The following is a 26853-nucleotide window of genomic DNA, read 5'->3' as shown; positions in this document are numbered from 1 at the left end:
GTGTGTTTATCTGACTATATTTTTGTTACATTTTTAAGTGAGCAGAAGTAATAAGTACAACTGCAGCTTGAAGTGCCTAAATGATAATTGTATCCTCTTTGTTTTCATGTTTTTCACTTCTCATGGGCTGGAATGCATCAGTTATATGGGTTGCTGACAGTGTGTCTGAAAAGGGTGAGGCAAGATTTAATGACTTTATAGAACAGAGCTGCCCCACTGGTCATCATGAGAGAAAAGTAAACTTCTATCTTATTAAAGCCATTATAAGTTTTAGTCTTTTACTATATTGTACACTAGATCATCAACAAAAATATTTTGAATGAAGAAATGAATAGATGGAGCCCATTTTAAAAATCTGGAAAATGGGAAAAATTGCTTTCCTTGGTTAATTTTGTTTTACCTCTGCTAATTAATGGCAACTGTAATCTTTCTACTTGGTTCATCATTTTAATTCAAACAACTTTACTATTTCATCACATAGAATGAGTGTTACTGACTTCTGCACTGGAGCAGAAAAATCAAAAGAGTTCATACTGGTTACCTTATATTTCTATAGATAATTTAGTCATGTTCTTCTTGCCATTATATTATAAAATACATAGCCAAACATTTGTACAGAATTGTTTGTGGATTCATATCACCAGAGATTTCTCAACACTCATTCATCCCTTGGTGAATGATGATGAGCAAACCTTAGTGCCTAAATAGTTTTACATAGTCGTAATATGAAAACAAATTACCACATTAAATTTACTACCATGTTTTCAAAGGTGTAAGTGAACTCATGAGTAGCTTTCTTTCTTTATGGCAAAAAAACTAAAAAAACAAACAAACAAAAAACTAAATGACAATTTCCCCCTTATATTCAGCCCCTTGTTGTTGTGCAAAAAACATCAGGAGAAATTTATTAGTGAATGTGAAACAAAATGGATTTATATACAAAAAGGATATGAAGCCAGGCTCTTCAAGGATCTCTTTTTTCAGCCTGAAACTAATATAACGGGAAAGCTTACACATTGGAAACATGTAAGTATAATTAGTTTTTTACTTATCTTTAAAATATTTTTATTTAAGATACTATAGTTATAATTTATGTAGCATTAGTAAAATCTCTTCATTCTCTTCTAAATAGTTTCCATTTATTAATATTCTGCCTGAGATTTTCTTGATGAAAAAAGGTCATATAATAACAGAGCACAAATATAATTTTTGTGGTGCATTATTCTTATTACAACCATTTTATAATTTATGTTTTGTATATATATTTTTCTTGTATTGATTATTACAAGTAGTTATTAACATTAATGTAAAAATCTCTTCATAGTAGTTGAAAACTTAAAAAAGTATTTAGTTTATTAAAGACTGATGATACTATATATATTCATTCAGTGTTTTATGCTGTTATGTATTGCTTTGAGGACACATTGAAAATAGAACGAAGGTTTTATTTATTGAGTGCCTACTATGTATCTGGCACTGTGCTAGATATTTTGCATGTATTCTATAATTTATTCTCCACAACACTGTAAGATAGGTATTTTTATCTCATTTTTATAAATAAGGAAACTAACGCTCTGATGGGTTAACTAACTTAACAAAAGCCACACAATTGAGTGGCATTGCTAAGACTTAATTAACTTCAGGTCTTCTGACTCCAGAATTTGTGCTTTTTTTATCTTTAGAGTTTTTTGTTTTTTGGTTTTTTTTGGATATTATGAAATGGTAGAAATGAAGACTTGGCATTGTAGTATAACTAACTAGAGCAAACTTTTAATAATATGTAAAGCACTGTTTGTGATAAACTCCTTCACATGTGGGCCTGTGTCTAAGTTGCTTGCACTACAAATGTTTCCATTATATTAACATGATTAGAAAGGATGACAAAAGGTCCAGGCTGTCATTAGTCTCTGATTTCAGTGTTAGTGAGGACATGTGTTTGAGAAATAGCACAGGAATACCTTCAAGCCCTTAAAACCCACAAAAAATTATCCATTGAATAAAAACATAGGTTTAAAGGCAGATGTATCCCATTCAAAACATTTTCCTCATTAGCACACAGTGCCAACTGTATTAATTTGTTCTAGATGATATTATGCTCTATAAAAGTATGATTCATTTGAAGTGTCTTTTGGCCCTCTATATAGAATATAAACTCACTGATTTCAGGTATGTTACCTACTTTTTTAAGTGCTTTATGCAGAGGCAACTTTCACTGAATGTTGCATATGGTATATATCCAATTGACAACAAATTTGGGTATATATTTATATATTTATAAAATATTTACACACTCATATACGGATTTATGTATATATACAAGCCCTATATCCATATGCAAAATCTTATATACATATATGGATATATGTTGTATTATGGCAAGTGACTTATATGTGCATAAATAGGAATAAAATATTCATATTATGGAGGTATTTTATTTAATATCTGAAATTACATAGAATATATCATTGTCAGGAAGTATTTTGAATGTTAAGAAATACTGGAAAATATATTCACTATAAGGAGTGTTCTAAAGCTGTCACTATTATTAGAATATTAAAGAATTATATATAGAACTATACTATAGTATAATATAGAATTCTGCTAAGCATGTCACTATTATTAGAATATTAAAGAACTATATATAGAACTATACTATTGAATATTAAAGAACTAAGAATATTAAAGAACTATTCTTTCATATTCAATAAATATGTACATTTTCCTCTGCTTTTTCACTCTTTATAGCTACTATTCATAAAACATTGTGGAAGTTGCTCAGCTCAATTTCTTAGAGTAATTGAAATGATCCTTAATTGTAAGATTCATCTTCGAGTCTTTACTTTTTCTGTATAAAATTGTTGTTCCATCTTCTGTTGGCTTCATTTGTAGTCTCCTCTTTAGCTCACTTATTTGGTATACTATTCTTTTGTTATTTTTGTTACATATCTAGTCATTAGTGACTTAGTGCTTGATTAATTAGAAACTATAGTGAGAGTAAGTGATGCCATAGAGTGCTTAAGAGAACCTAGGATCCAAGAAACATTTTAAAAAGTTAAGAAGTAGGGAAAAAGGAGGAAGTAATAAAATATTGGTATTTAATACTGTGAGTTTATTTTTAAAAATGCTGTGAGCAAATAATGGAAAGGATTAGTAAAGGGTGGAATTCAAGTTTTAGTAATTAGATGAGTAATCAGTGTCTGTTTTTCTCCTGTTTGGGGATGAAATGTGCTTGGTCCAAAAGGCATAAAATGCCCCATTTGCATGGTAACCTAAAATGGAAGGAGCTACAGGAGTGAGTTCAAGGTACATTTATTTAAGAAATGCTGTGCTGCACCATCAAAAGGAATGAGATCTTGCCATTTGCAACGACGTGGATGGAACTGGAGGGTATTATGCTGAGTGAAATAAGTCAAACAGAGAAAGACATGTATCATATGATCTCACTGATATGAGGAATTCTTAATCTCAGGAAACAAACTGAGGGTTGCTGGAGTGGGGGGTGGGGTGGGAGGGATGGGGTGACTGAGTGATAGACACTGGGGAGGGTATGTGCTCTGGTAAGCGCTGTGAATTGTGCAACACTGTTGAATCTCAGATCTGTACCTATGAAACAAATAATGCAATATATGTTAAGAAAAAAAAAAAAGAAGATAGCAGGAGGGGAAGAATGAAGGGGGGGAAATAGGAGGGGTAGATGAACCATGAGAGACGATGGACTCTGAAAAACAAACTGAGGGTTCTAGAGGGGAGGGGGGCGGGAGGATGGGTTAGCCTGGTGATGGGTATTAAAGAGGGCACGTTCTGCATGGAGCACTGGGTGTTATGCACAAACAATGAATCATGGAACACTACATCTAAAACTAATGATGTAATGTATGGGGATTAACATAACAATAAAAAAATTTTTTTTAAAAATGCTGTGCTGCAAAGCCAGAAGTCCATATAAGCATCCAGAATTTATGGTGCACGCTTAAGCTATTAAAGGAGATACAGAACCAAAAGTCAGGATTCATGAGTAAGGAATCTGATTTAAAAAAATTTATCAGAGGAAATTGAGGATCTGGAACAATTGCTAGGGACATTATTTATCCATGGCTTACATGGTCAAATGGTGATTAGTCCTTTTGCAGAGGAGGAACATAGATACAGAATTATGGTGGTCAATTAGATCAAGTTTTAGGGAAGCTTTTATATTATTATAATGTATTTTAGGGAAATTTAGATACTATTATGATGGATTTGCTGGGACACCCAAGAATATTTGAAATTTTCTTTGACACAGTCAACCCTTTTCCTCAAAGGTTACTGTGGAAAATGTATGTATAGGGAGTAATAGCAAACAAAGCAGTTTCTAACTGGAATGTTGGCCTGAAATTCCATTGCAAAATTTTAGTAACCTTGGCTAGACTATGAGATATTCTTCATTATTTATCCTTTGTTAGCTTTGCATTATTCTTTCACTTATTTCCTATATTGCAAACATGAATTTTAGAAGAGATATAATATGAAAGAAAGTCACACCCATTGGAGCCAAAAGGAAAGAGATTCAGAGGAGGGGAAAGCAATTTGCCATATATTTATCTCAGAGGCAGCCTAGTTGCTCCCCTTCTTCCTGCCCCCACACTCTTACATCTAAAGCTTCCTTCAGCTGGTTTAATCATATGTTGTTAGGAAGGAGAGAAAGCATCTAAGAGGTAAAAAAGAGTGATGGCCAGGAACCTTAAGGGTTTCAGCCTCATGGAAAGAAAGAACAAATCTATCTTGTAGATCTCAATCTTCTCTGACAGCCTATCTCCTAGAATCATGATCTATTTTTTTTTTTTTTCTTAGAACGTGAGCAACACCTTCCCTTCTTGAAGCGTGAAGGTTGGAATTACATACCCTTTATCTTGACACATTTTCTGGAGAGGGTGCATATGTTCTCCCTGGTTAGCAACAAAATGAGAGGGATCAATAAGGCAATCTAATCTAATTTCTCTGGAAGGGATTTCTTACTTGGAACCACTTTTAATACACTGAATGTTCACATCTTGTACTCCTTTATGCCATTGTATGATTCCTGGAGGCACTGGACATTATCTAATATGGCAGTCATCTATACTAAAGTAAGATTTGCTTTAGATATGCTGATTTGGTTAAAATTTAGAATATTTTTATTGATTTTTTTCCTTGCTTCCAAAAATTTATTTTTCTCATAACTAATGCTAATGGTATATACATGCCATATTGAACATTTTTGTAAAACCAAATAGAACAACATGTTTTCAAATACAGTCCTATGAACATTTTCCATTATTATTAAATGTTTTCCTATATATATATATCTTTATATATATATAGATATAGACATATCTATCTATCTATCTATCTATCTATCTATCTATCTATAGACTTTCAGATTGGCTTCTTTCACTTAGTAATATACATTTAAGTTTCCTCCTTCTCTTCATGGCTTAATAGCTCATTTCCTTTTAGCACTAAATACTATTTCATTGTCTGGGTGTACTGCAGTTTATCCATTCATGTATTGAAGGACCTCTTAGTTACTTCGAAATTTTGGCAATTATGAACAAAGTTGCTATAGTCATCCATGTGCAGGTTTTTGTGTGGACATAAATTTTCAGGTTGTTTAGGTAAATATAGTAGAGCATGATTGCTGAATCATATGGTAAGAATATATTTAGTTTTGTAAAAAAGCTGCCAAACTCTCTTCCAAAGTGGCTATACCATTTTGCATTTCTACCAGCAATGAATGAGAGTTCCTCTTGCTCTGTATCTTTGCCAGGATTTGGTGGTGTCAGTGTTCTAGATTTTGGCTATTCTAATAGATGTTTAATAATGCCTTGTTGCTTTAATTGTAAATTCCTTAATGACATGTACATATTTTCATGTTTACTTGCCATCTGTATATCTTTGGTGAGCTGTAGTTCTCTTTTTACTGTTAAAAAGGTGAGATGATTTATCACATGGCGTATATGAGTAAGAGGAAAGAAAAGGGCTCTCCTTAATCAGGGCTGGTGTGCAGTGTACAAGTGCAATTACATCATAATCTATGTAGATGATATTCCCTGGGGTTTGCACAGCACAGCTTGCATGGAAGGATGAGTTTGCCCTAGTTTTATAAATCCAAGTTAACTAATCATATATGAGGATTATATTTGTGTATGTGCACCTACTTTAAATTCAGGTAAATATGGAGGTAGAGGGAGAGAATAATCAGAATAATAATCAGAATAATCATATTACAAGCCAAGAAATACTGAATTTACTTTTGCCCTCTTTTTCTAGTTTAACAGTAAGTGACACTAAGAAAATATAGAGAGGGTTGATCTTATATTGGATTCAGGAGATGTGGATTTGATCACCTCATTTTAATTATGTGAGGTGTTAAAAAGAAACTTATGGATAGATATTTTATTTTTAAATTTCGTTGTTTTGTGAAATAAGAGTGCTTTTTTATACTGGAAACTGACCTTTATTTTCAATGTGTTTCTGTAATATTGTTCCAGCTTACATAATTCTATAAGAAAGAAGCTTTGTGATGACCTTCTTTAAAAATTGCCCTTTGTTACTATCTGTCATTTTGGGGCCCCATCAGCAATTCAGTTCATTTCAAATGGGTATTTTTTGAATATTTACAATGTCCTTAGCACTGAAACAAACTCTGAGCCTTAAAGAATTAATAATCAAGCAAGCTTTATGCAGGAACTTTTAGGGAGAGAGGGAAGAGCTAGGAAAAACTCACTGGGTAGGGACTGATTATATAGAGTGTGGAACTAAGAGGAGTATACAAATTCAGATCTGTTTTACTTGCTTACCTCTAATGGGTCTGACCAAAGGAGATGGAGTTGTCCTGAGTATTAAGACTTCCGGGAAATAGTGGCTTTTAGTGGTAGGTGGAGGTATGAGATATTAGAAGAGTATATAAGGGCAGATGTTAGGGCTGCCTGAGGCTAAGGGTAATTTAATTTAAGCTTAATTCAGCCCTCTTTTGGGGTTCAAAGAAGCAATAATGATGGTTCAAAAGTGAAAGTAAAGCTTAATGACCTCATCAATAATTAGGGGGCTAAATTTAGCCATTTAATAAAGTTTTGCAGATATTTATTGTGTGCTTTTTAGGTATCAGGTTCTCTGCTCGTCACTGACAGTAAAAACAAATAAAGCATGTCCCCTTTAATCAAAGATTTTGCTGAGACTAAAGAGAGAAGACTTGAAACTAGATGAGTAAGATTAGGACAGAAACATACAAGGATAGTATTACCATTTGTGGTTTCTCAGATGTGTCATTAGCTGAGAGCTCCAGCTTTTAGGTTTTTTTCAGGGTCCAGCTTTGCTTTCAAGTCTAGGTCACACTGTTTTTTTTCTAGGCAAACTCCAGTCAATTACTGAGTAAGGCAATATTACAAGGACCTAGCCATTTCTACTCAGTATGGGATTTTCAGACAGACAGACTTTGCTTCAGAGTTCCAGGGTGGTTGGCAAAAAGTTTAGCTTTCCCTGATTAATCCACTTCCTCCATTTTCCTTTAACAGGTGTTACTTCCCAATAAATCTTTTGTACACTTAACTCTGTCTTGGTATCTCATTTCCGGAAAAACCAACCTGTGACCATTTAGAATTGAGCACAGGATTCACCTAATAGCATAACCCACCTGGAAAAAGTAAAGAGATAGGGACTATGAAGTGCTGATAGTACTGCTCAACAGACACTTTGCATTGAAGTGAATAAAGGAGAATTAAATGACTTAAACCTGAGACAGATAGAAATTAGGAAAAAGTAATAAGGAGATCCTTATAAGTTATGCCAGATGATAACTTCATTGGCGTCTTTTTCCCCATTAGCATGTTTTAACATCTGCTTACAAATGTCAGTTCTGTTGATCCCATTCCCATACATAAGAGCTTTAATATCAATAATATACGATATTGTCCCCTAGGAATCACAAGACAAATATAAATACAAATGTAAATAAAATTCCTTTATTATTAACATTCCTTGATGAAGTGTCCATCTTTTCTGTTATTGAAAATTATATTTTTTTCATAATCATAGCTCCATCTCAGTTGTTCACATAGAACCTTCACATATCTGCATGCTACCCTGACCTTTTAGAACCAGTTAAAGAACAACTGACAATATATCCACAGACTTCCTTTTGTTAAAATATATAATTTGGATGTAATCTTTTGCTCTGTGTAAAAAGACATTATGTACACACTTCCATAGTCTACAATGAGTATTTCTGCCTGAAGTATTTCCTGAAAAGGCAAGAAATCTACCTGGTACCCTTCAGCCTGGCTCTCTTCATTATTCAGTTTCTCAGTCTTTTTGGGCAACTGACTCAGAGGGGAAGGCTAATTTTATACCAAGCAGAAAACTGACTTACAGTTATGCCCTTCAAGTATTTTCATTTGCTTTATCACCCAGGCACGAAGGATTGCCATCATTATCGGGACACCTGAAAGTTCAAAACTTGAGATTTTATGGATTATCCAGGTCTTGTTTTACTTTAGGGCTGTTCATTTATATCTCATGGTATAGCCTTGAGTTTGAATGTGGACAGTATCCCCTCCTTGGGTGGACATGGGCTTTGATTTTTGACTCCTGACCTCTTGAGCCATCAAATGTATAGTTTAGTTTGTAAGTTGTTTTTTCCTGATCTACAAATATTATTAGAACAAAAGCAGTATTGAGTGTTGGGCTTACCTCTCTGGGATCTTGCCTTCTCTTAAATTTTGACCTGATAAATCCTAATTTTCTTGAGAAATCCTGTTTTTCAAAGACTTTAAAAAAAATCTTTCATCTGGCTTTTTTGAAATTCAGAGTTGGCCCAAATTTATATTCTACCAGTCTTGGATGTGGTTGTTTTGACTTTCCATATTTTCTGTTATTAAATAGCTAGTACATTTTCCCTTGACCTGATAACCATCTTCTTTTTTTTAAAGTGTATTTTAAATATCAAATCTGTTTTACTTTGTATTGATTTAAAAATTTTAAGTGTTAACATTATTATACAGTGTTTCTTTTTTTCCTTTTTTATTATTTAAATTCAATTAGACAACATATAGTACATCTTTAGTTTCAGATGTAGATTTCAGTTATTCATCAGTTGCGTATGACACCCAGTGCTCATTACATCACATGCCCTCCTTAATGCCTATCACCCAGTTACCCCATCCCTCTCACCCATCTCCCCTTCAGCAACCCTGTTTGTTTCCTGTAGTTAAGAATACTTGGTGTTTCTTCTTCTTACTACTACCATGAGCAGTCTATATGTTTTATATTACTTTTTGAGATTTGGCAGTATTAATCTGTATTTTAGGGAATATTAATTGTCTAACAATTGTCAGTACCTTTTTTTACCAGTTCTAATAGCGTATTATTTCAGTTTTTTAAAAATATATATATTTTTGGAAGTTCTTGTTTGTTCTAAGTTATCTAGCTTGATACTTAATTTGTTATGATTCCATAGATGCTGCTAAAAATTCATATTTAGGATTCAAAAAGAGAAAAAATGTATTAAAATCTTGTTAATTTCAAATGAAAGTTTCAGAAGTGTCATAGTTAATGATAAATATGTTGTTTGGCACATTTTTAGTTATTTTCTGCTTCAGTTTTATCAAATGCTAAAAAAATAACTTGCAAATTTATTTGGCTTTTTGCTTACATTATCATAAACACTAAAATTGTTATAGTTTTTTTAAAAACTTGAATCCTAAAATCACCTGAAAATTTTTAATGATTTTTCTCAAGTCTCATTTCCTTATATTAATTATTTTGGATACTTCACATCTTTGACATTTCATTATAACTCTGACAAGCACTACTGAAACTGAATTGTCAACTCTACAATATTTTTTATAACATCTCTACTGAGATATAATTTGCATAACCCAAAGTTCTTCCTTTTAAATTATTCAATTCAGTGATTTTTAGTATATTCACAGACTTTTGCAATCATTACCATTATCTAATTCCAGAATATTTTGATTACCCCAAAATGAAATCCCCTACCATTAGCAGTTGTCCTTGTGGGCCTGGGCAACCATTAATCTATTTTCTATATCTATAAGTTTGCTTATTCTGGACGTTTAATATAAATGGAATAATAAAATATGTGATCTTTTGTGTCTGGCTTCTTTCACTTAGCATAATGTTTCCAAGATTCATCCATGTGATAACATGTATCAGTATTTCATTCATTTTTATGGCTAAATAATATTTTATTGTATGAGTAGGCCACATTTTGTAATCTATTCATTAATTGTGTTGCTTCCAATTTATGGCTATTATTAATGCAGCTGTGAACTTCCATATACAAATATTTGTGTGGACATATTTTTTAGTTCTTGGCTAGACAACTAGTAGTGGAGTTACAGGAGGATGATATGGTAATTCTACATTTAACTTTTTGAGGAAGTAACAAACTGTCTTCCACAGCAATTGCACCATTTACATTCATATCATCAATATATGAGAGTTCTTATTTCTCCAAATCCTCACTAACACCTGTTATTATCTGTCTTTTTGATTATAATCAGGCTGGTGGGTATGAAGTGGTACATCACTGTGGTTTAAACTTGTATTTCCCAATAACTAATGATGATGAGGATCTTTTCATGTATTTATTGGCCATTTGTATATCTTCTTTGGAGAACTATCTATTCAAATACTTTCATCATTTTATAATAGCTTCTTTTTATTATTAAGTTGTAAGAATTCCTTATGTATTATCTATCCCTTATATATTCTTAATACAAATCACTTATCACATATATGGTTTAAAAATATTTTTCCTTTTTTTAATTATGTTCAATTAGCCAACATATAGTACATCATTAGTTTTTGAGGTAGTGTTCAATGATTTATTAGTTACGTGTAACACCCAGTGCTCATCAGATCCCGTGCCCTCCTTAATACCCATCACCTGGTTACCCCATCCCCCCACTCCCCACCCTTCCGTAACCCTCAGTTTGTTTCCCGGAGTCCAGAGTCTCTCATGGTTTGTCTCCCTCTCTGATTTCTTCCCATTTCCATTACGTAGGTTGTCTTTGACTTTTTAAATTTAAAACACAAAAGCTTTTAATTTTGATAAAACCTAATTCATCTCTTTTTTTTCCTTGATCACTTATATTTTCCATATCAAATATAAGAAACAATTATCTGAACCAAAGTCTTAAAGATTTATTTCTATGTTTTTTCTTTTCTTTTTTTTAAAGATTATTTATTTGTCAGAGAGAGAGAGTGAGAGATCAAGATAGCACAGGAGCAGGGAGAGCGGCAGGCAGAGGGAGAAGCAGGCTCCCTGCTGAGCAAGGAGCCTGATGTGGGGCTCCATCCCAGGACTCTGGGATCATGACCTGAGCTGAAGGCAGACGCTTAACTGACTGAGCCACCCAGGCATCGCTATTTCTATGTTTTTTCTAAGAGTTTTATAATCTTAGCTCTTATACTTAGGCCTACAATTCATTTTCAGTTTATCTTTATGTAGTATGAATTAGGAATCCAACATTGTTCTTTTATTAGTGGATATCCAGTTGTACAGCACCATTTTTTGAAAGGAAAAAAAAAACAACTCATCCTTCTTCTGAATTATCTTGGTACCCTTGTCAGAATTCAGTTGACCATGTGCAAGGGTTTATTTCTGGACTCTTAAGTTCTATTCTATTGATCTGTATGTCTACCCCACACAATCACTTGGCATTGCAAAGTTTTTGTTACTTAAATAATATACTACTGAAGAAAAAAGTCCAGTATCCTAGGAATCTTCAGTAGTATAATTTATCATGTTATAATTAAGATTGAAATCTATTATCCTAAAATTTTTGTTTTATATCATTATACTCAAATTAAAAATTAATCAACATGTGAACTCCTCCCATGTGTACAAATGATATATTATTTACCTCCAAATTTTTTGAAAGTTTGCAATTTTAAGATTCATGCATAGATAGGAAATCTGATATGGAGAGCAAATTTCTGAGAGTTGACAAATGAAAAGCATAGTCAAAGCCCTAAGAAACAATTAATGGTTTTTCCATCCATAGAACACTGATTTATCCCACAGATGGATTTCATGACCTTTATAATCATAAAAGCAGCTTTGCCTGCATACTTTAAAGGCAATAGATACATATATAAGTTTATACATATAAATAAGTATCAATATAGATACCTTATAGGTGTCTATAGGAGTGTTAAATCTTGGTTTTAAATTTCAAATTTTATGTTCTTTAATGCTTTTATTTTTCCACCTTAGCATACTTTAGGGAAATGAAGAAGAGTGGAGTTTTTTTATTCTTTAAGAATTTGTTGTTTAGGGCACCTGGGTGGCTCAGTCAGTTAAGCGGCTGCATGATCCCAGGGTCCTGGGATTGAGTCCCACATCTGACTCCTTGCTCAGCAAGGAGTCTGCTTCTCCCTCTCCCTCTGTCTCCCCACCCCCCAACCCGGCTTGTGCTCTCCCTCCCTCTCCCTTTCTCTCTCTCTCTCAAATAAATAAATAAAATCTTAAAAAAAAAAAAGAATTTGTTGTTTAGATGAGGTAATAGAATAATGACCAATATGCCTATATAATTAAGCATCAGATGTGTGGTGGAACATACAAAAAATTTAATGTCAAAAAAGAAAAGATCAAGGGTAACATTTAAAAAATATATGAACAAAGTTATGGAGGTGAGAATTAGCTTGGCAGATATGTGAATGGAAAGGAAATTATCCTAACTATATACTAGGAGATTTATGAGAGGAATTGTGGAAAGTACAGTTGGGTAGGGCTGTTAATGGATATTTTAATTTTCACTTGAGTGCTTAAAATGATTATTTAGCAAGCAATATTCTCTCTGTACATTTTAATCCATATGTGCTGTTATACCTGTGAAATTACTTAGAATTAACAAGTTACATTTGTTATTCAAACTTTTGTATAGGATAGTGGGTGACCAAATGTTAGGATGGTTATTTAATTGTTTTATTTATGATATAAAGAAGAGAGTAAAGAGTGAAATCTTATAGCCATCAGACTAAAGTTTTCCTGATAGTGAAATATCATAGACAGATGACAAGAAAATGTAGGAAGGTTTCCAGATGAAAGATGCAAGAGCATAATAGAGGCTGTAGATTTCAGTAATTAATGGGCCTTTTATAATTTTATATCATTTTATCTTTTCAATGTTTTTTGCTCATTATTCTGTTATAAACAGTACCCTTCAGCTGGTTCAGTCTCCAGTCTCCTTATTCATTCTTACCTGTTTCCCTCATGTTTTCCTTATGTAAATTAAGTATCTACTTTTTCGCATCTGCCTAATTCATGTTCCCAGTTTCTTCAAGATGCTTTACGATGAGCTCAACCTTCTGATGACATTTACAGTATTTACAATATCATTCAGATTGGAACTTCTACATTTTATCTTGTTATTCACAGGAAAAGGTATTTAAATTAAAGTAAAATTGGTTAGGTTAAGAAAGAATTTGGGCTTGACCACTGGAGTGGTTCAGGAGACACAGAATGGTTATGGTTCTAGGAACTAGCAAAAGAGAGTCAGTTTGGTAAGTAGCTCCCCATCTAATGAGTACTGTGAGCTCTATTCACTGTCACGTGGCTAGCCACAATTGAGGAACTACTGTGGAAAGCTTAGCAACATTGAAATTGGGTCAGGTTGAAATAAAATGCTGGTATTAATGAGGTCTGTCCTCAAGTATCAAAGCCTAGACACTATGTTAAAGAACTGTCTTAAGAAGAAAACTGGTATCAAAGATTGCATTGCTAGAATGAAGGCTGGTGAAATGGCCCAAGGCAGATGTCAAATTAGAACTGGGAAACATTGCAAAGGCAGATAGAGTGATGAAGGCTCAAGAAGGATATAAAAAAAATAATTACCAGAATTATGTGTCAGGATTTGAGCAAAGGTAAATTAATAAGAAACTCTAAAGATTGGTCCAGAGAGGCTAACTCTCTCTTATCTTAGGCCCTAGAATTGGAGAGTGGAGTCTGTATTTTGGGGATTTAATAGCTCCAAAGAAGGGAAAGGGTGATTACAGAAACAGAATGTATCTTATCAGCAGCTTTTTCTTCAAAACAGAACTATTGCTGCATGTTATAAGAGATTCCAGTATTAAAATTAACTATATTTGATCTTGGCTGCTACGAATTAGCCAATTATTGAAAGTAAAGTCTCCTCTTTTTCATAGATAGAGCTAATATATAAAAGCATTGTTTTGTGTCCTCCCTCCAATTCACCTCCATTCCAGCACATTGCCTTCTTTCTACAATATGCCATCAAATGATCTATACACAAAGTAGGCACTAAAATGCCTTCATTCATTCACCTGAGGTTCTTGGCACCCAAGGCCAAAACCTCCTTCCCAGAATTTCTTTACTTCTTTTTCTGTTTAAGAACGAGATTATTCCCACAATGTTCCTCTCATCTGTCTTCACTTCAGCTTGCAGCATCAAATAAAAGAATAAAGTCCCTGATAATGTCCCTGAACCAAGATTTGGTCTTTTTCAATATTAGGGAAATCTGTTTCTCTGATTTGAATAGAGTATTGTTACTATTATTTTTCTTGTGTATGTTCCTATTTAAATTTATTTATACACTGCTTCCTTTGAAAGTGAATTTTATGTGAATTTTACTGTGAATGTTTTTACTCTAGGAAAATAAATCACTTTATGGCAAGTTGTATTTTATTTTGTTTTTGCCACCCTTTATCTAGCACAGTGATATGCACATAGGAGGTACTTAACAAATATTTACTGAGTTAAAATACTATTTGTTGTATTTAAAAGAAGTATAATCTAAACTCTACTTATATTATTTTGAATTATAACTCATGGAGTAATTTTAGTATATTTTCTTAAAATATTCCATCATGCTACTATGAAAAAAGTGGCTAACAGAAATCTGCCCTTCACTGAGCTCTTTCTATGTGGGCAGGAAGAAATAAGGTTATTATTGAAAGAAGATAGATGAAAATAAGATGCAAGTCAAAAATAAAACAGTGCAAAAAGATCTTGCAAAGGTATGAACTATGTAAATAAAACATTTTCTTGTCAGTGCTGTTACACTAGAACTTAGAATACCTTTCAAAGATAAAGAAGATAAAGGGGTTACTCTATACTGTGGTCATTATAATAAAATTCATTATTCCAGAAATGTTACAGGCTGATTATATAAACAAACTAAAAATAAATTATGTAGATAAATTAATGAATCAATTTTTAATGAATTATTAAAGAAAATGAAAATAGAGTCTTAATTTTTTAGAGCATGTTTCTTTTTGATACAATTAGAGGTAGGGTACTTGGTATAGGGGCAATTGATCTGACTCACTATGCCAAGTAATTTTTTCCCCCAAATCTTAAGGACGTTGATAAATTTTGAAAATACTAGTTCAGAGACAACATTAGAGTCTTATGCAAGATCCATATATTTTTTTTAATTGGGGCATAGTCTTTGTGTGTGAAATAGTGTATATTCTCAACTACTATATAAGTCTTTGCTTTACAAAGACTGATATAAAAATACTCATTTCTTAAAGAAACATCTTAGTGGAGAGTAGAGGTAGGAGAAAATATATAAAAAGCATGTCTTGGGGCACCTGGGTGGCTTGGTTGGTTAAGCCACTGCCTTCGGCTCAGGGCACGATCCTGGAGTCCCAAGATCGAGCCCCGCATCAGGCTCCCTGCTCAGCAGGGAGTCTGCTTCTCCCTCTGACCCTCCTCCCTCTCATGCTCTCAGTCTCTCATTCTCTCTCTCTCAAATAAATAAATAAAATTAAAAAAATAAAAATAAAAAGCATGTCTTTCCTTTTTAACTTTAACTTTTAAATTCATTGAAATGTAAAAAACCTATCATTCATACTTTTAGGTTTCTTGCTATCACATAGAGCCATGATTATTAGAGTTCGTGAGCACCTAAAAAGCAAATCTGGAGCTCGCTGTCCTCAAGGCAAAATGTAATGTTTGCTGACTATCATTAACTAATGGTATACCTCAAGAGTTTAACTGTACTGTTTTCCAGCTTTAAACTTTATCACTGTATTTTTCTTCAGGGTAAAAAAAAATTATGGCTCAATTTTCACTGAAGTGGGCTGGATTATGTATTCACCTCTCATCAGTGTCAAAAGGAATTGTGCACATCATTCCCTGGACAACAGGATGAAAACCTGTTTCTGATTGGACACTAGGGATATCAGCTGTACACACAAGATAAGTGTAAAGTTGAAAAGAGAAATACATTTAGTAATTCATCCAAGCCAACATATTTTAACAGTTTGAAACTTGCATAAAAATGATCATGAAATTATTTACTTCCTCATACAAGAAAGTTAATATTACCATTTTTAAATCCAGTGAAACTTATCATCATAAAAATTTTGCTTTACAAAGACTGATAATTCAGAACTTTTCAAGCTGTCCATCTTTTTCTAATAAAAAAAAGATGACAAAATCAATAAAATGACCATTCTTTACAACTTACTTAGAATGAATTTTTATTTGTTCAAGGTAAGAGAGAGTGGCTATTTCAATGTACTTCAATATTGGTCTGTGCCTTGAATGACAAAAATTAATGTTTTATGAGTCATCTAGAAAATGACATAGAATTTTCTTAAAACAAATTTAAGTACCATGACTTGGGAAATATTAACTATTGAATCGTACTGCTGCTCTCTGGTCTATTTAGGATAGTTCTAGAGATATTCCATCTAAGCACAGGTGTTTAATGACAATATTCACCTGGAAAGCCTGGAGGGACTCATAGTAAATTGCAGGCATTTCTTCATATTTCAGTTTTTGTTTAATGAAATATAAAGATTCTGGCAATACCTGCTGTAATAGCTTATGAACCTAAAATAAGCCTGTTTGTATCTTTGAAAGTTTTGGTGACTACAGTTTTGAGTCCTTTTATTCAGCCACAGGAATATTGGACCTCATGTAAATAATAAACTCCGGACCATGGCTGAAATATTTCCAATAAGAGCAGTAGAGCTGAGGTTGTTAAAGAAGTTCTGCTGAATGCTCTGAAGTCAGGCCAACTGAGATTTGTACTGGGGCTATAGAACTCTCGGGCTGGCTAACCAGGGTCAGTGATAGCACTTCCTGAGTGAGTCTCTTTCTCTCTCTCTCTCTGCTCCCTGCAGTTCCTAGCACATATGTAGCAATCAGAAGGAAGGAGCATAATTAAACTGCATTTGAAACAGTCATTTTAGTCCTTAGTGTTGTAATGAAAGCTTATAGGAAGCAACATTTACTAATATTCTAAACTCCCAAATGAGTATATTACTCACAGTTGCAGGAGGCTAAAACCTCAGTTTTAGAAAATATTACCCAAGTAATATTTGAATCAATTTGATAGTTTATCAATATGTATGCATAAAGCATATTTAAGTGGTTATAATATGCTTTACTTAGAAACATAATTATGTATATGGTTACTCTGTTAATTTATTGAGGGCTTGTGTGTGTGTGTGAGAGAGAGAGAGAGAGAGAGAAATAAAACTGCTTCCTCAGATTCTAAACCTTAATTTAAAACATATACCTTCTCTAAAATGCCGGATTTGCTTAAGATATTTAGTGTAGAGGAGAGCAACCTAAGCATCAGTTAAAATGTTGGCAGTCCCTATCTGTTCTTTTTTCTCTTTTGATAAATGTGGGCATTGTTAAATACACATAGAAATATAGACTCTTGGGCTACATATGTTACTAGTAAGGAAAAGTTTTTTTCTTTTCTTTAGAAAATTCTGTTTTGTTGCCCATCAATAAATTTCACACCACCATATGAACTTGTCTCATTTGGTGATTACTTAAGCAGTATTAACTTATATTGTTAATATATACCCTGTCTCTTTTCATTTCAAAATGATTAGATTTACTGATTTAAAAATATTGTAACCAATTAAGTTAACACATGAGCTTTAATAAAATGCAGATTCTTATTAGGAATGTATTTAGCATTAAGCCATTAAGCCTATGTTCTCACCTATCTCTCTCTCTCCCTCTTTGTGTCTTTCTTTCACTCTCTGTAGATATCCTTAGTTTCAGTTTAATCAAATCATATTTAATTGGAAACAAAGTTTTTCTCACTTCGAATGGCTTTATCTTTTTATGTTTTCCATATCTGCATAGAATATTAAATTATGAAAAATTTGAGAAGTCTAGAATTTAAGTATTCACAAAATAATAACTTTGTACTGATGCCTAGCATGATGCCATGGATGTAGTTGGCACTCAGTACATATTTGTTGAATAAACTAATCAAATTTCTCAATCCTTTTTTGTTATTTGTGAGTTGATACTGCAACAGAGGTTGAAGAATCCAATCAAAGTGGTGCAGGGATATCAAGATAAGTAAACCACAGACCCAGTCCTCAGAGAGAATAATTTCTTCTAGGGGTGAGAAATGTACTTAACTATGATATAAGGTAGAATGCAATAAGTGCTTTGAAAGTTATAAACAAAATAATATTTGTAGAGTTACACACTTTTAAAAATGTGGTCTTTAGGTAAACCAAATACAGAATTATTCTTAATTATTACTATATAATACATTGGCTATTAGTATAATCAATATATTAGTAAAAAATGGGACTTTGAATAGAATTGCATTGTCATGTAAATAATAATTAAGTAAATATATATTTAATGTATATTATATAGTATATATAAAATATATAAATAAGTAAATAATACTTTTAAAGAAACATAAATCTGTATACTATAAAATTTTTCATGCCCTTTACTTACTTTATCTAATACCAATTGTTATTATTTTTTTTTAAGGTTTTATTTATTTATTTGAGAGAGAGAATGAGAGACAGAGCATGAGAGGGAAGAGGGTCAGAGGGAGAAGCAGACCCCCTGCTGAGCAGGGAGCCCGATGTGGGACTCGATCCTGGGACCCGAGGATCATGACCTGAGCCGAAGGCAGTCGCTTAACCAACTGAGCCACCCAGGCGCCCACCAGTTGTTATTATTAATGAACTAGCACTATGTTCTCTCAACTTGAAATTATAACCTATTCTAAAATCATTGTGGAAGTTTGCAGCATCTCTTTTTACTGGGTTTGACAACTGCTACTAACAAGTATCCACAGTAATGTATCAGACAGAGTGGGCCTCAGTAATTTACACATTGGCACCTCTAATCTTGGTAATGATGGACCTTAGACCTTAGCCATTCTTTAACTGAGGGAGCATACCTTTCTATTATGCCTTTTTCCCCATGTGTTCTTTAAATAGACATTTGCAGCAAAATATAATATTCAGGCACCTTCATGTCCCATGGCTACTTTTTGTATAGAAGAGAAATGTCATACTTCTTTCTGTATCTACTATGTGTCCTATATTTGTTTATCCAGTTCATCCTTTGTGAATTCTCTTCCTCATGTATCCAGAGTATTATCATTTCTAGTCATCTTTGTTAAGATAAAGTAAGATTGGGAACAAATACAAGATAATCGCAATTTTTCAAATAGCAGTTAAACCTGCCTTTTGCTTCTAGGGGAATATCTTAAAAAGTAATTTTTATCATAAAACTTTATTTTAAATCATTGCCCCTTCTCCATGTTTTTTTTCCTGTTAACCAGCACTTAGTCTTGAAGGTAGAGTTCAAGTGGCACCTGCCAGAAGTGCATCTCTGTATATTAGCTTCTCCTATGTTGAAGGAATTGCTTCATAAAGTTAATGAGAGGCTATGTAGCCAAACAGTAGAGTTAACAGCTTTCATTCAGCCAAAAAAGGGCACCATTTTTAGTTTGGGTTTTAGCATATTCCTAAAGTTATTCCTTTGAGTAAAATATGGAAAACCTAAGATTTGGATTAGCACTTTTAAAGATGATGTCTTAGCTGGGAAGAGGAAAGGGAACAAAAACAACAGAAAACAGGTGGTAGGATACCAAAGGACTAATGATTCTAAAGAGGTTTTTGAGATCATCCTTGAAATGGAGCCTACTTACAATGACCATATATAGTGTAGACAAAGCAAATGCTTGATCAATTGTAGTATAAATAGTATAGGAATAGATAGATAATATAACAATGAGTGTTAATCTGCTTTGGTTAAAGATTTATAATTCGCTTTCAAGTTAAAGGGCTCTGATTTGCATAATACATAATGTGAAAACAAAACTACAGTCTATAGAACACTAACTAAGCTAATTTGGGAAACTCAAACCGTTGAGGATTGAAAATGAATCTTGGGTGCCTGGGTGGCTCAGTTGGTTAAGCGACTGCCTTCGGCTCAGGTCATGATCCTGGAGTCCCTGGATCGAGTCCCGCATCGGGTTCCCTGCTCGGCAGGGAGTCTGCTTCTCCCTCCGACCCTCCCCCCTCTCATGTGCTCTCTCTCATTCTCTCTCTCTCAAATAAATAAATAAAAAAATCTTTAAAAAAAAAAAATGAATCTTGATTTTCAGAGACAGAAGAGTTTAGTATAAAATATTTACCCTTGGTCTAGAAAGTAGAGAAAATTCTTACCACTGTCACCACTCCTCAATTTTTAAATGTAAATTATCATCTCTCTTGGGGAAAATAAATATCTGGTACAATCATCCATCTGATATTTTACAAACATGTACTTATTTAGTTTGTCAATTACAGGGAGCCTCCATAGTGCCTCAGTTAATCTATTCCAATTTTCAGTAATGTTCTGAGAATTTTTTTCTTATGATTAGATGAAATTAATTTGTATACATGTCTCTCACTGCTTTTGTAGCTATTATAGATTATTTTTTCCTAGCTTCTCTACTCACTACCATCAAAGGAGAGCTCTTTCATTGCCATTTTGGTTCTCTGGCTTATTGTTATGTAGAACAACAGAACAGGTAGAGAGATGTGCCCAAGTAGATGTATAATTATTCTTACCAGATGGTTATGTTTATGCTTTTCTTATGTGTAACATATTGAGGAATGGTAAAGTAGAAAAAACTCTAGAAAATTAAGAGTTTTAAGTTGATGTACATGATGAAGAAGGTGACGAAAACCAAAGTTCCTAAACCTCCACTCATTCCTTCTAGTACTTGTCTTTGCTACTATTATTACACATTTAGCATATAATTATTGAATATCTGCTGAGTGCCAGGGGCCATTCTTGGCACTGAGTAAGGAAGACAAGCAAAGTCCTTACCCTGGTGAACTAGATAGATTCTAGGAAAAAATAGAAAGCAAAAACCAAGTTGTAATCCAAGTAAACAAATCTGTGATAAATGTTTTAAATAAAATAAATAGGTTGCTGAGATAGAGAATTATAGGAGAAGTCCTAATTCTCATAAGATTGTCATGGAATGTTTTTCTGAGGAGATGAAAGTTAAGACCTGATGATGAGAAGCTAGCCATGCAAAGTGTAGGAGTGTATTCTAGATAGAGCAAAGAGCTTGCACAAGGACCTGAGGCATGGAGTAGATTGTTTTATTTGAGTTGGGTTCAGAGGACTGAATGAAATCCAGTGTTGTAGGAGTATGATGAATAAAGTCAAGGGTAGCATGAAATGAATTTGGCTATGTGGCCCAGGGCCATATTTTGCTGGCTTTTCCAGCTCATAGTAAGGACTGGCCACCTTGGAAAGCTATCAGGAAATGTAAAGCTAAAAATAAACACGATCATATTTATCTTTTGATAAATGTAACTGAATCTTGTAAGAGCCAGGGTGAAGGCAGAAGCCATCAGAGGCCATTTGTGGTTGGAAAGGGTGACTATAGCTTAGCCTAGAGAAGTAATGTAAAAAAGGAAGAGAAGTAGACAGATTTGAAATACATTTAGGAAGTAAAATTGTCAAGATTTGCTGATGGCTTAGATATAGGATTTCGGAAAAGAGGATAAAATAGAAAACAAATTCTAAGTTCTTGTGGTTTGAACAAGAGAATGCTATCATTTTATAAGGTGAAGGAGATGGTAATTGGGGGAGGTAAGAAGCCTGAATCTCTCTTTGTTGCCTCTTTTCTACTCTGGATTTAAATATGGCTTATTTATATAGGGCTTACTTTAAAAATAATTCAGTAGGTAGGCTGCTCTCTTTTCACTTTCCAGATTATCTATCCTCATCTGCAAATATGTTGCCCTGACCTGACATAGTGCTTCAGCTATGGTTCTGATCAGAAATTAATATGGTAAGACTGTGTGATTTTCTTCATTCTAGGTAAAATGCTTAATATAGCATAAGGTCATCATACAATAGACTCTTAATTTACTCTTAACTACAATATTGTATCCTCTTATCACTCATGATTTTAAATTACATTATGTATTGCAGTGATTAAATGCATTTTGCCCAACTGTAATATGTATTTCTATTACACTTCATCTGTTTAATTTGATTGATTGTTTCAGTCTATTGAAAATATTTAAAATTTCTGTCTTGTGTTAACTGATTTTGTTCTTTTGCCACCTCCCTAAAAATGTCATAAACATTTCCTTTATATTATTATTCAAATCATTTGTATAAATATTGATCATGATAGGGCTAAGAACAAGTCTGCTTATGACATTAGAGATCTTATTTCAAGTTGCATCATTTTATGAATCCTTACTCTTTCTCTGTGATGTCTCAACATCTCTGATCTCCATCTAATCATGTTGTCTTTCTAAAGTTGTGAAAACATTTATCTGAACATATTACTGAACATATTACTGAAATTAAGGTTTATCATATCGAGGATGTTTGAACCTGAATTAATTTTGACCCTGTTAGAAATGACATTATATCTGATGTATTCACTTGTTAACTTGTACTGCTCCCTGGTGATTATTCCTCTTTTAAATGCTACCAGACATCCTTAAAACTATTTTCTAAAATTATTGAGGACCAGTGTTAGGCTTAAGGTACTTCAGCTAATAGAATATACTTTCTGTTATCGAAAACAAGATATTTATTAGATTATTAGATTATTATTATTAGATTATCCTAAATCTTCTGATAGCTTTTCCTTCTCTATGATTTTGAATATCAGTAAGTGGGCACATCCTTTCTTTTCCTTCTTGTACTATGTACACAGAAAAGCCCAGTTTCTTTACCTTTGTAGCTTGTGTAAGTCTCAGTTCACTTAGGGCTTTAAAGATTTTTATTTATTTATTTATTTATTTGAGAGAGAGAATGAGATAGAGAGCATGAGAGGAGGGAGGTTCAGAGAGAGAAGCAGACTCCCTGCCGAGCAGGGAGCCTGATGCGGGACTCGATCCTGGGACTCCAGGATCATGACCCGAGCCAAAGGCAGTCGCTTAACCAACTGAGCCACCCAGGCACCCTCACTTAGGGCTTTAGATGCTCATCTTCCTAGATTTGTTTCACTGTCATATATGCAAGCTTTGTCACAGATTCTTCTTTTATAAAAGCCAAGCAAGGGAAAATTATTTTAAATGATGACAAGGAATGGCATGTGGTTATATGAAAAGGATAAGTGGGAGAACTAAAGAAAATATATTTCTGAAAGGAACTAACCAGCTATGCATTTAATTTTTTAAAAAATATTAAAAATTTAAATTTCAATATCTAATTTTTTAAAAGCTTTTAGTTATCTATTTGACAGAGAGAGAGAGGGGGAGCACAAACGGGGAGCTGCAGGCAGAGGGAGAGGGAGAAGCAGACTCCCCCCGCGAGCAGGGAGCCCTATGCTGGGCTCGGTCCATGACCAGAGCTGAAGGCAGACACTTAACAGACTGAGCCACCCAGGTGCCCCTTCAATATCTAATTTTTAAATTTCATGATTCTATAAATTAATTTTATTTGTGATAGAGATTGGATACTCAGATTTGATAGATGCACACATGTTTTAAAAATTTCCTTTATTCGTTCCGGGGAAGGCAGAGGAATATGTATTAGTAGAAACAGATTGCTGAACATATCCTTACATTCTAAAGGGTCCATTTCTATGGTTGAAATAGAATTTGGGATGATTTTTAATGTATGATGAATTGCATTGTTAGTAGAGAGAGACAGTAGTTATAAAAATAGCGCAAAATTTATAGAAGTAAGAAAACACAATAATGATGCAGAGGACTAATTGAAGAGGACTGATAGATGAATTTGAGGTTGAAAAAGCATTTAGAATTGATTGTTAAATATTTGATTGGAGAACAGTAGTCTACATTATTTTTGTCATACTTTGTTTAATAGAAAGAACTGAGCCCAAATGAAAATAGAAGCAATATTACTTAAAATAATGTTATATTTTGATAATGTGTTGATATTGTGTTATTATGTTATAATTATTCTTGACAAATTTTAGAAAAAGATTTAATATAAGGAGAATGTATAAGGTCAGAAGTAACTACTTATTTGTCTTTCTAGCAAAAACTAGTATTTTTGTCATGCGAAGAATGGAAAGAAATTATGCAAGAGTTGACTAGTGAAGGATTTTTTAGTAATGAATAATAACTGAGATTCATTCCAGGACTACATAATACCTAGTACCTATCATGAGCATTAAAAAATTCTTGCACAATGAGTCATTGCATAAAGACAAATTGTTTTCAATAAATTAGAGAATATCACATATAAAATTTAAAAGATAGAAACTCAAGGATATTTATGTAAATACATCTGTTTTGTGCATTATAGGAATTTGGGCAGAAAATTGTAAATGCAGGGTACCAGGACACATATCCAAGTGTCTCTCCTAAACTGTAGAATAAAGGAGGTTTGGACAGTGGGCCGGTCAAGGTAGGGGAAATACGGCAATAAGATTTTATTTCAGAATCCTGTCTGCTATCACATATTAGAGAGTTTATGTGACTCCCCTCTTCTTAGATGAAGGTGGTGCCATTCATCAAAACCAGAAATAAGTTATAATAGGTTTGGAGGAAAGATAGGACTTAAATTCTATTGAGTATGAGATGTCTGTGAAATTTTCCAGGGTGAAAGAGCACAGCTCATAGTTATTAATGAGTACTGCATAAAAAGCAAACACCTTAGAAAGGAATACTATTGAAGGTACATATTTGTGAGCCTTCAGAATTTAGGCCAGTGGCACTCATCAAAGAAAGCATAATATTCTGGGAATATTTCAAAATACAAATGTATATCTCCTCCCAAACTTCTGATTGTTTTTCTCTGTGGCATACTGGGGTTGCCGACCAGCATCTGTCCTTTTCTTCTTTCTTGGTAAGAAACCCCAAATTTTAGTCCAGGCAGCAAAGTACCTACTAAAAAGGCTGCATTGCTTACCCTCTCCTTTGTCACTATGAGTGGCCAATAAGATATAACGGAAGTTATTGGAAGGACCTCTGGGAAAGTACCTTAAGACACATGGCCTGTGCCCTTTTGTCATTTTACCCTTTTCCTCCATCTTACTGACTGAAATACAGACATGGTGTGTAGAGCTGTAGTAGCTCTCTTGACTCATGAATAAACCTTGAGGATAAAAGCCATATAGAGGGTAAGACAGAGATGATAAATTTTGAAAGAGCCTGGGTTCCTGATGACCTGACGGATCCTTTGTACCATGCTGGATAGACTGTGAAGACAAAGACAGACAACACAGTATTAATTATTAAAACATTCCCAACCAATTTACAGACATTATATAGTTTACATCTGATAGTGCCCCCAGCTCTCCACCAAGCTCCTTTTCTATATTCTGTTATTCCTTCCACATATACCAGATCCATTTGTACTTTTAAGATTTGTGATAATTCTGGTCCCATTTCTCTTTCTTTCTATGTTACTATCTTTTTTAGTATTCTGTAAAATAGTTTTGTCTGCCCTTTCTTAACCTAAATCTTTCTTCAGGATTTCTGGGCAACACCATCTTGCTTCTCTTTGTTTATTCCTTATTTTTCTTCGGTGGTGGGTTTTGTTTTGTTTTGTTTTGTTTTGTCATGGCACCCTCCTGACAGGTCCCTTTCCCCTTCAATTTCCCTCCAAGCATGGTCCAAAGTACATCATTAACTCTTAATAGAAAGACAATCTCAGGAAACAAACTGAGGATTGCTGGGGTTGAGGTGGGTAGGAGGGATGGGGTGGCTGGGTGATGGACACTGGGGAGACTGTGGTGAGTGCTGTGAGTTGTGTGAGACTGATGAATCGTAGACCTGTACCCCTGAAACAAATAATACATTATATGTTAATTAAAAAAAAGAAAATTCACAGCAAATAAGAAAGAAAGACAGTTTATCAAAATCATACACAATGGAGCTCTTTACATCTTTTCCTAACTCTGCCTATCTCACAGGTTTTTCTTGGTCTTTTTAAAAAAATAAAATCAGTCATGGTAGTGTATTATAAGTGTGAGAGTTTGTTGAGAACTCTAAAATGTATATAATGGACATTATCATGGTTGTCATTGCTTTTATTTTGTTTCCACAGAGTATACATTCTCCTGTTTATTTAAAAAGTTCTAGAGAACAGAGAAAACATGTTTCTTCTATTATATATGAATTAAAAACAAAAGAAATTGGTATAAAATCAAAAAAATCAAGACATCTCACTCAAAAAGGTTAGTTATATTAATTTTTAAATTATATGTATGAACATATTTTGATGAAGAATAAATTCATTAGAAATTGGGCATGTTAATTTTGAACTATAAATATAAGATTCCATGAAATATATGTTGAGATATCTAGATAAAAATATCCATATCCCATTTAATATTTTATAAATGTACATATTTAGAAAGTTGTTTCATGGATATCAAGGACTGGATTTTTAGCAGAAGGGGGGAATTAAGAGAACTAGGTGTTAGCAGGAACCATATTGAATTGATAGCTTTGTTGCTGTATGGTCAGCATGGTTCCTCTTTCAGGAAATCTGTCAAGTATCAGATTAATATAAATAATTTCAATTAAGTAATGATACTAAATTTCCTTCAGGCTTTGAATGTAATTGTTTTGTCAATAAAAATACATTTATCTTGTTAGTAA

The 26853-nt window shown here is 33.4% G+C and overlaps 1 protein-coding gene across 1 annotated transcript in view; it reads left to right on the top strand.

The window, feature by feature from the left end:
- LRRIQ3 (leucine rich repeats and IQ motif containing 3) overlaps positions 1-26853 on the top strand; it is a 191064-nt gene that overhangs the window by 108971 nt on the left and 55240 nt on the right. The window contains exons 5-6 of the mRNA XM_021678115.1: positions 870-1026; positions 26297-26426. Of these exons, the coding sequence (XP_021533790.1) occupies positions 870-1026; positions 26297-26426 (287 nt within the window). The remainder of the gene's footprint in view (positions 1-869; positions 1027-26296; positions 26427-26853) is intronic.

This window comes from Neomonachus schauinslandi, chromosome 4, assembly GCF_002201575.2.
Source record: "Neomonachus schauinslandi chromosome 4, ASM220157v2, whole genome shotgun sequence".
NCBI lineage: Eukaryota > Metazoa > Chordata > Mammalia > Carnivora > Phocidae > Neomonachus > Neomonachus schauinslandi.
Note: the sequence above shows the minus strand (reverse complement) of the source record. Positions and strands in the feature narration are given on the sequence as shown.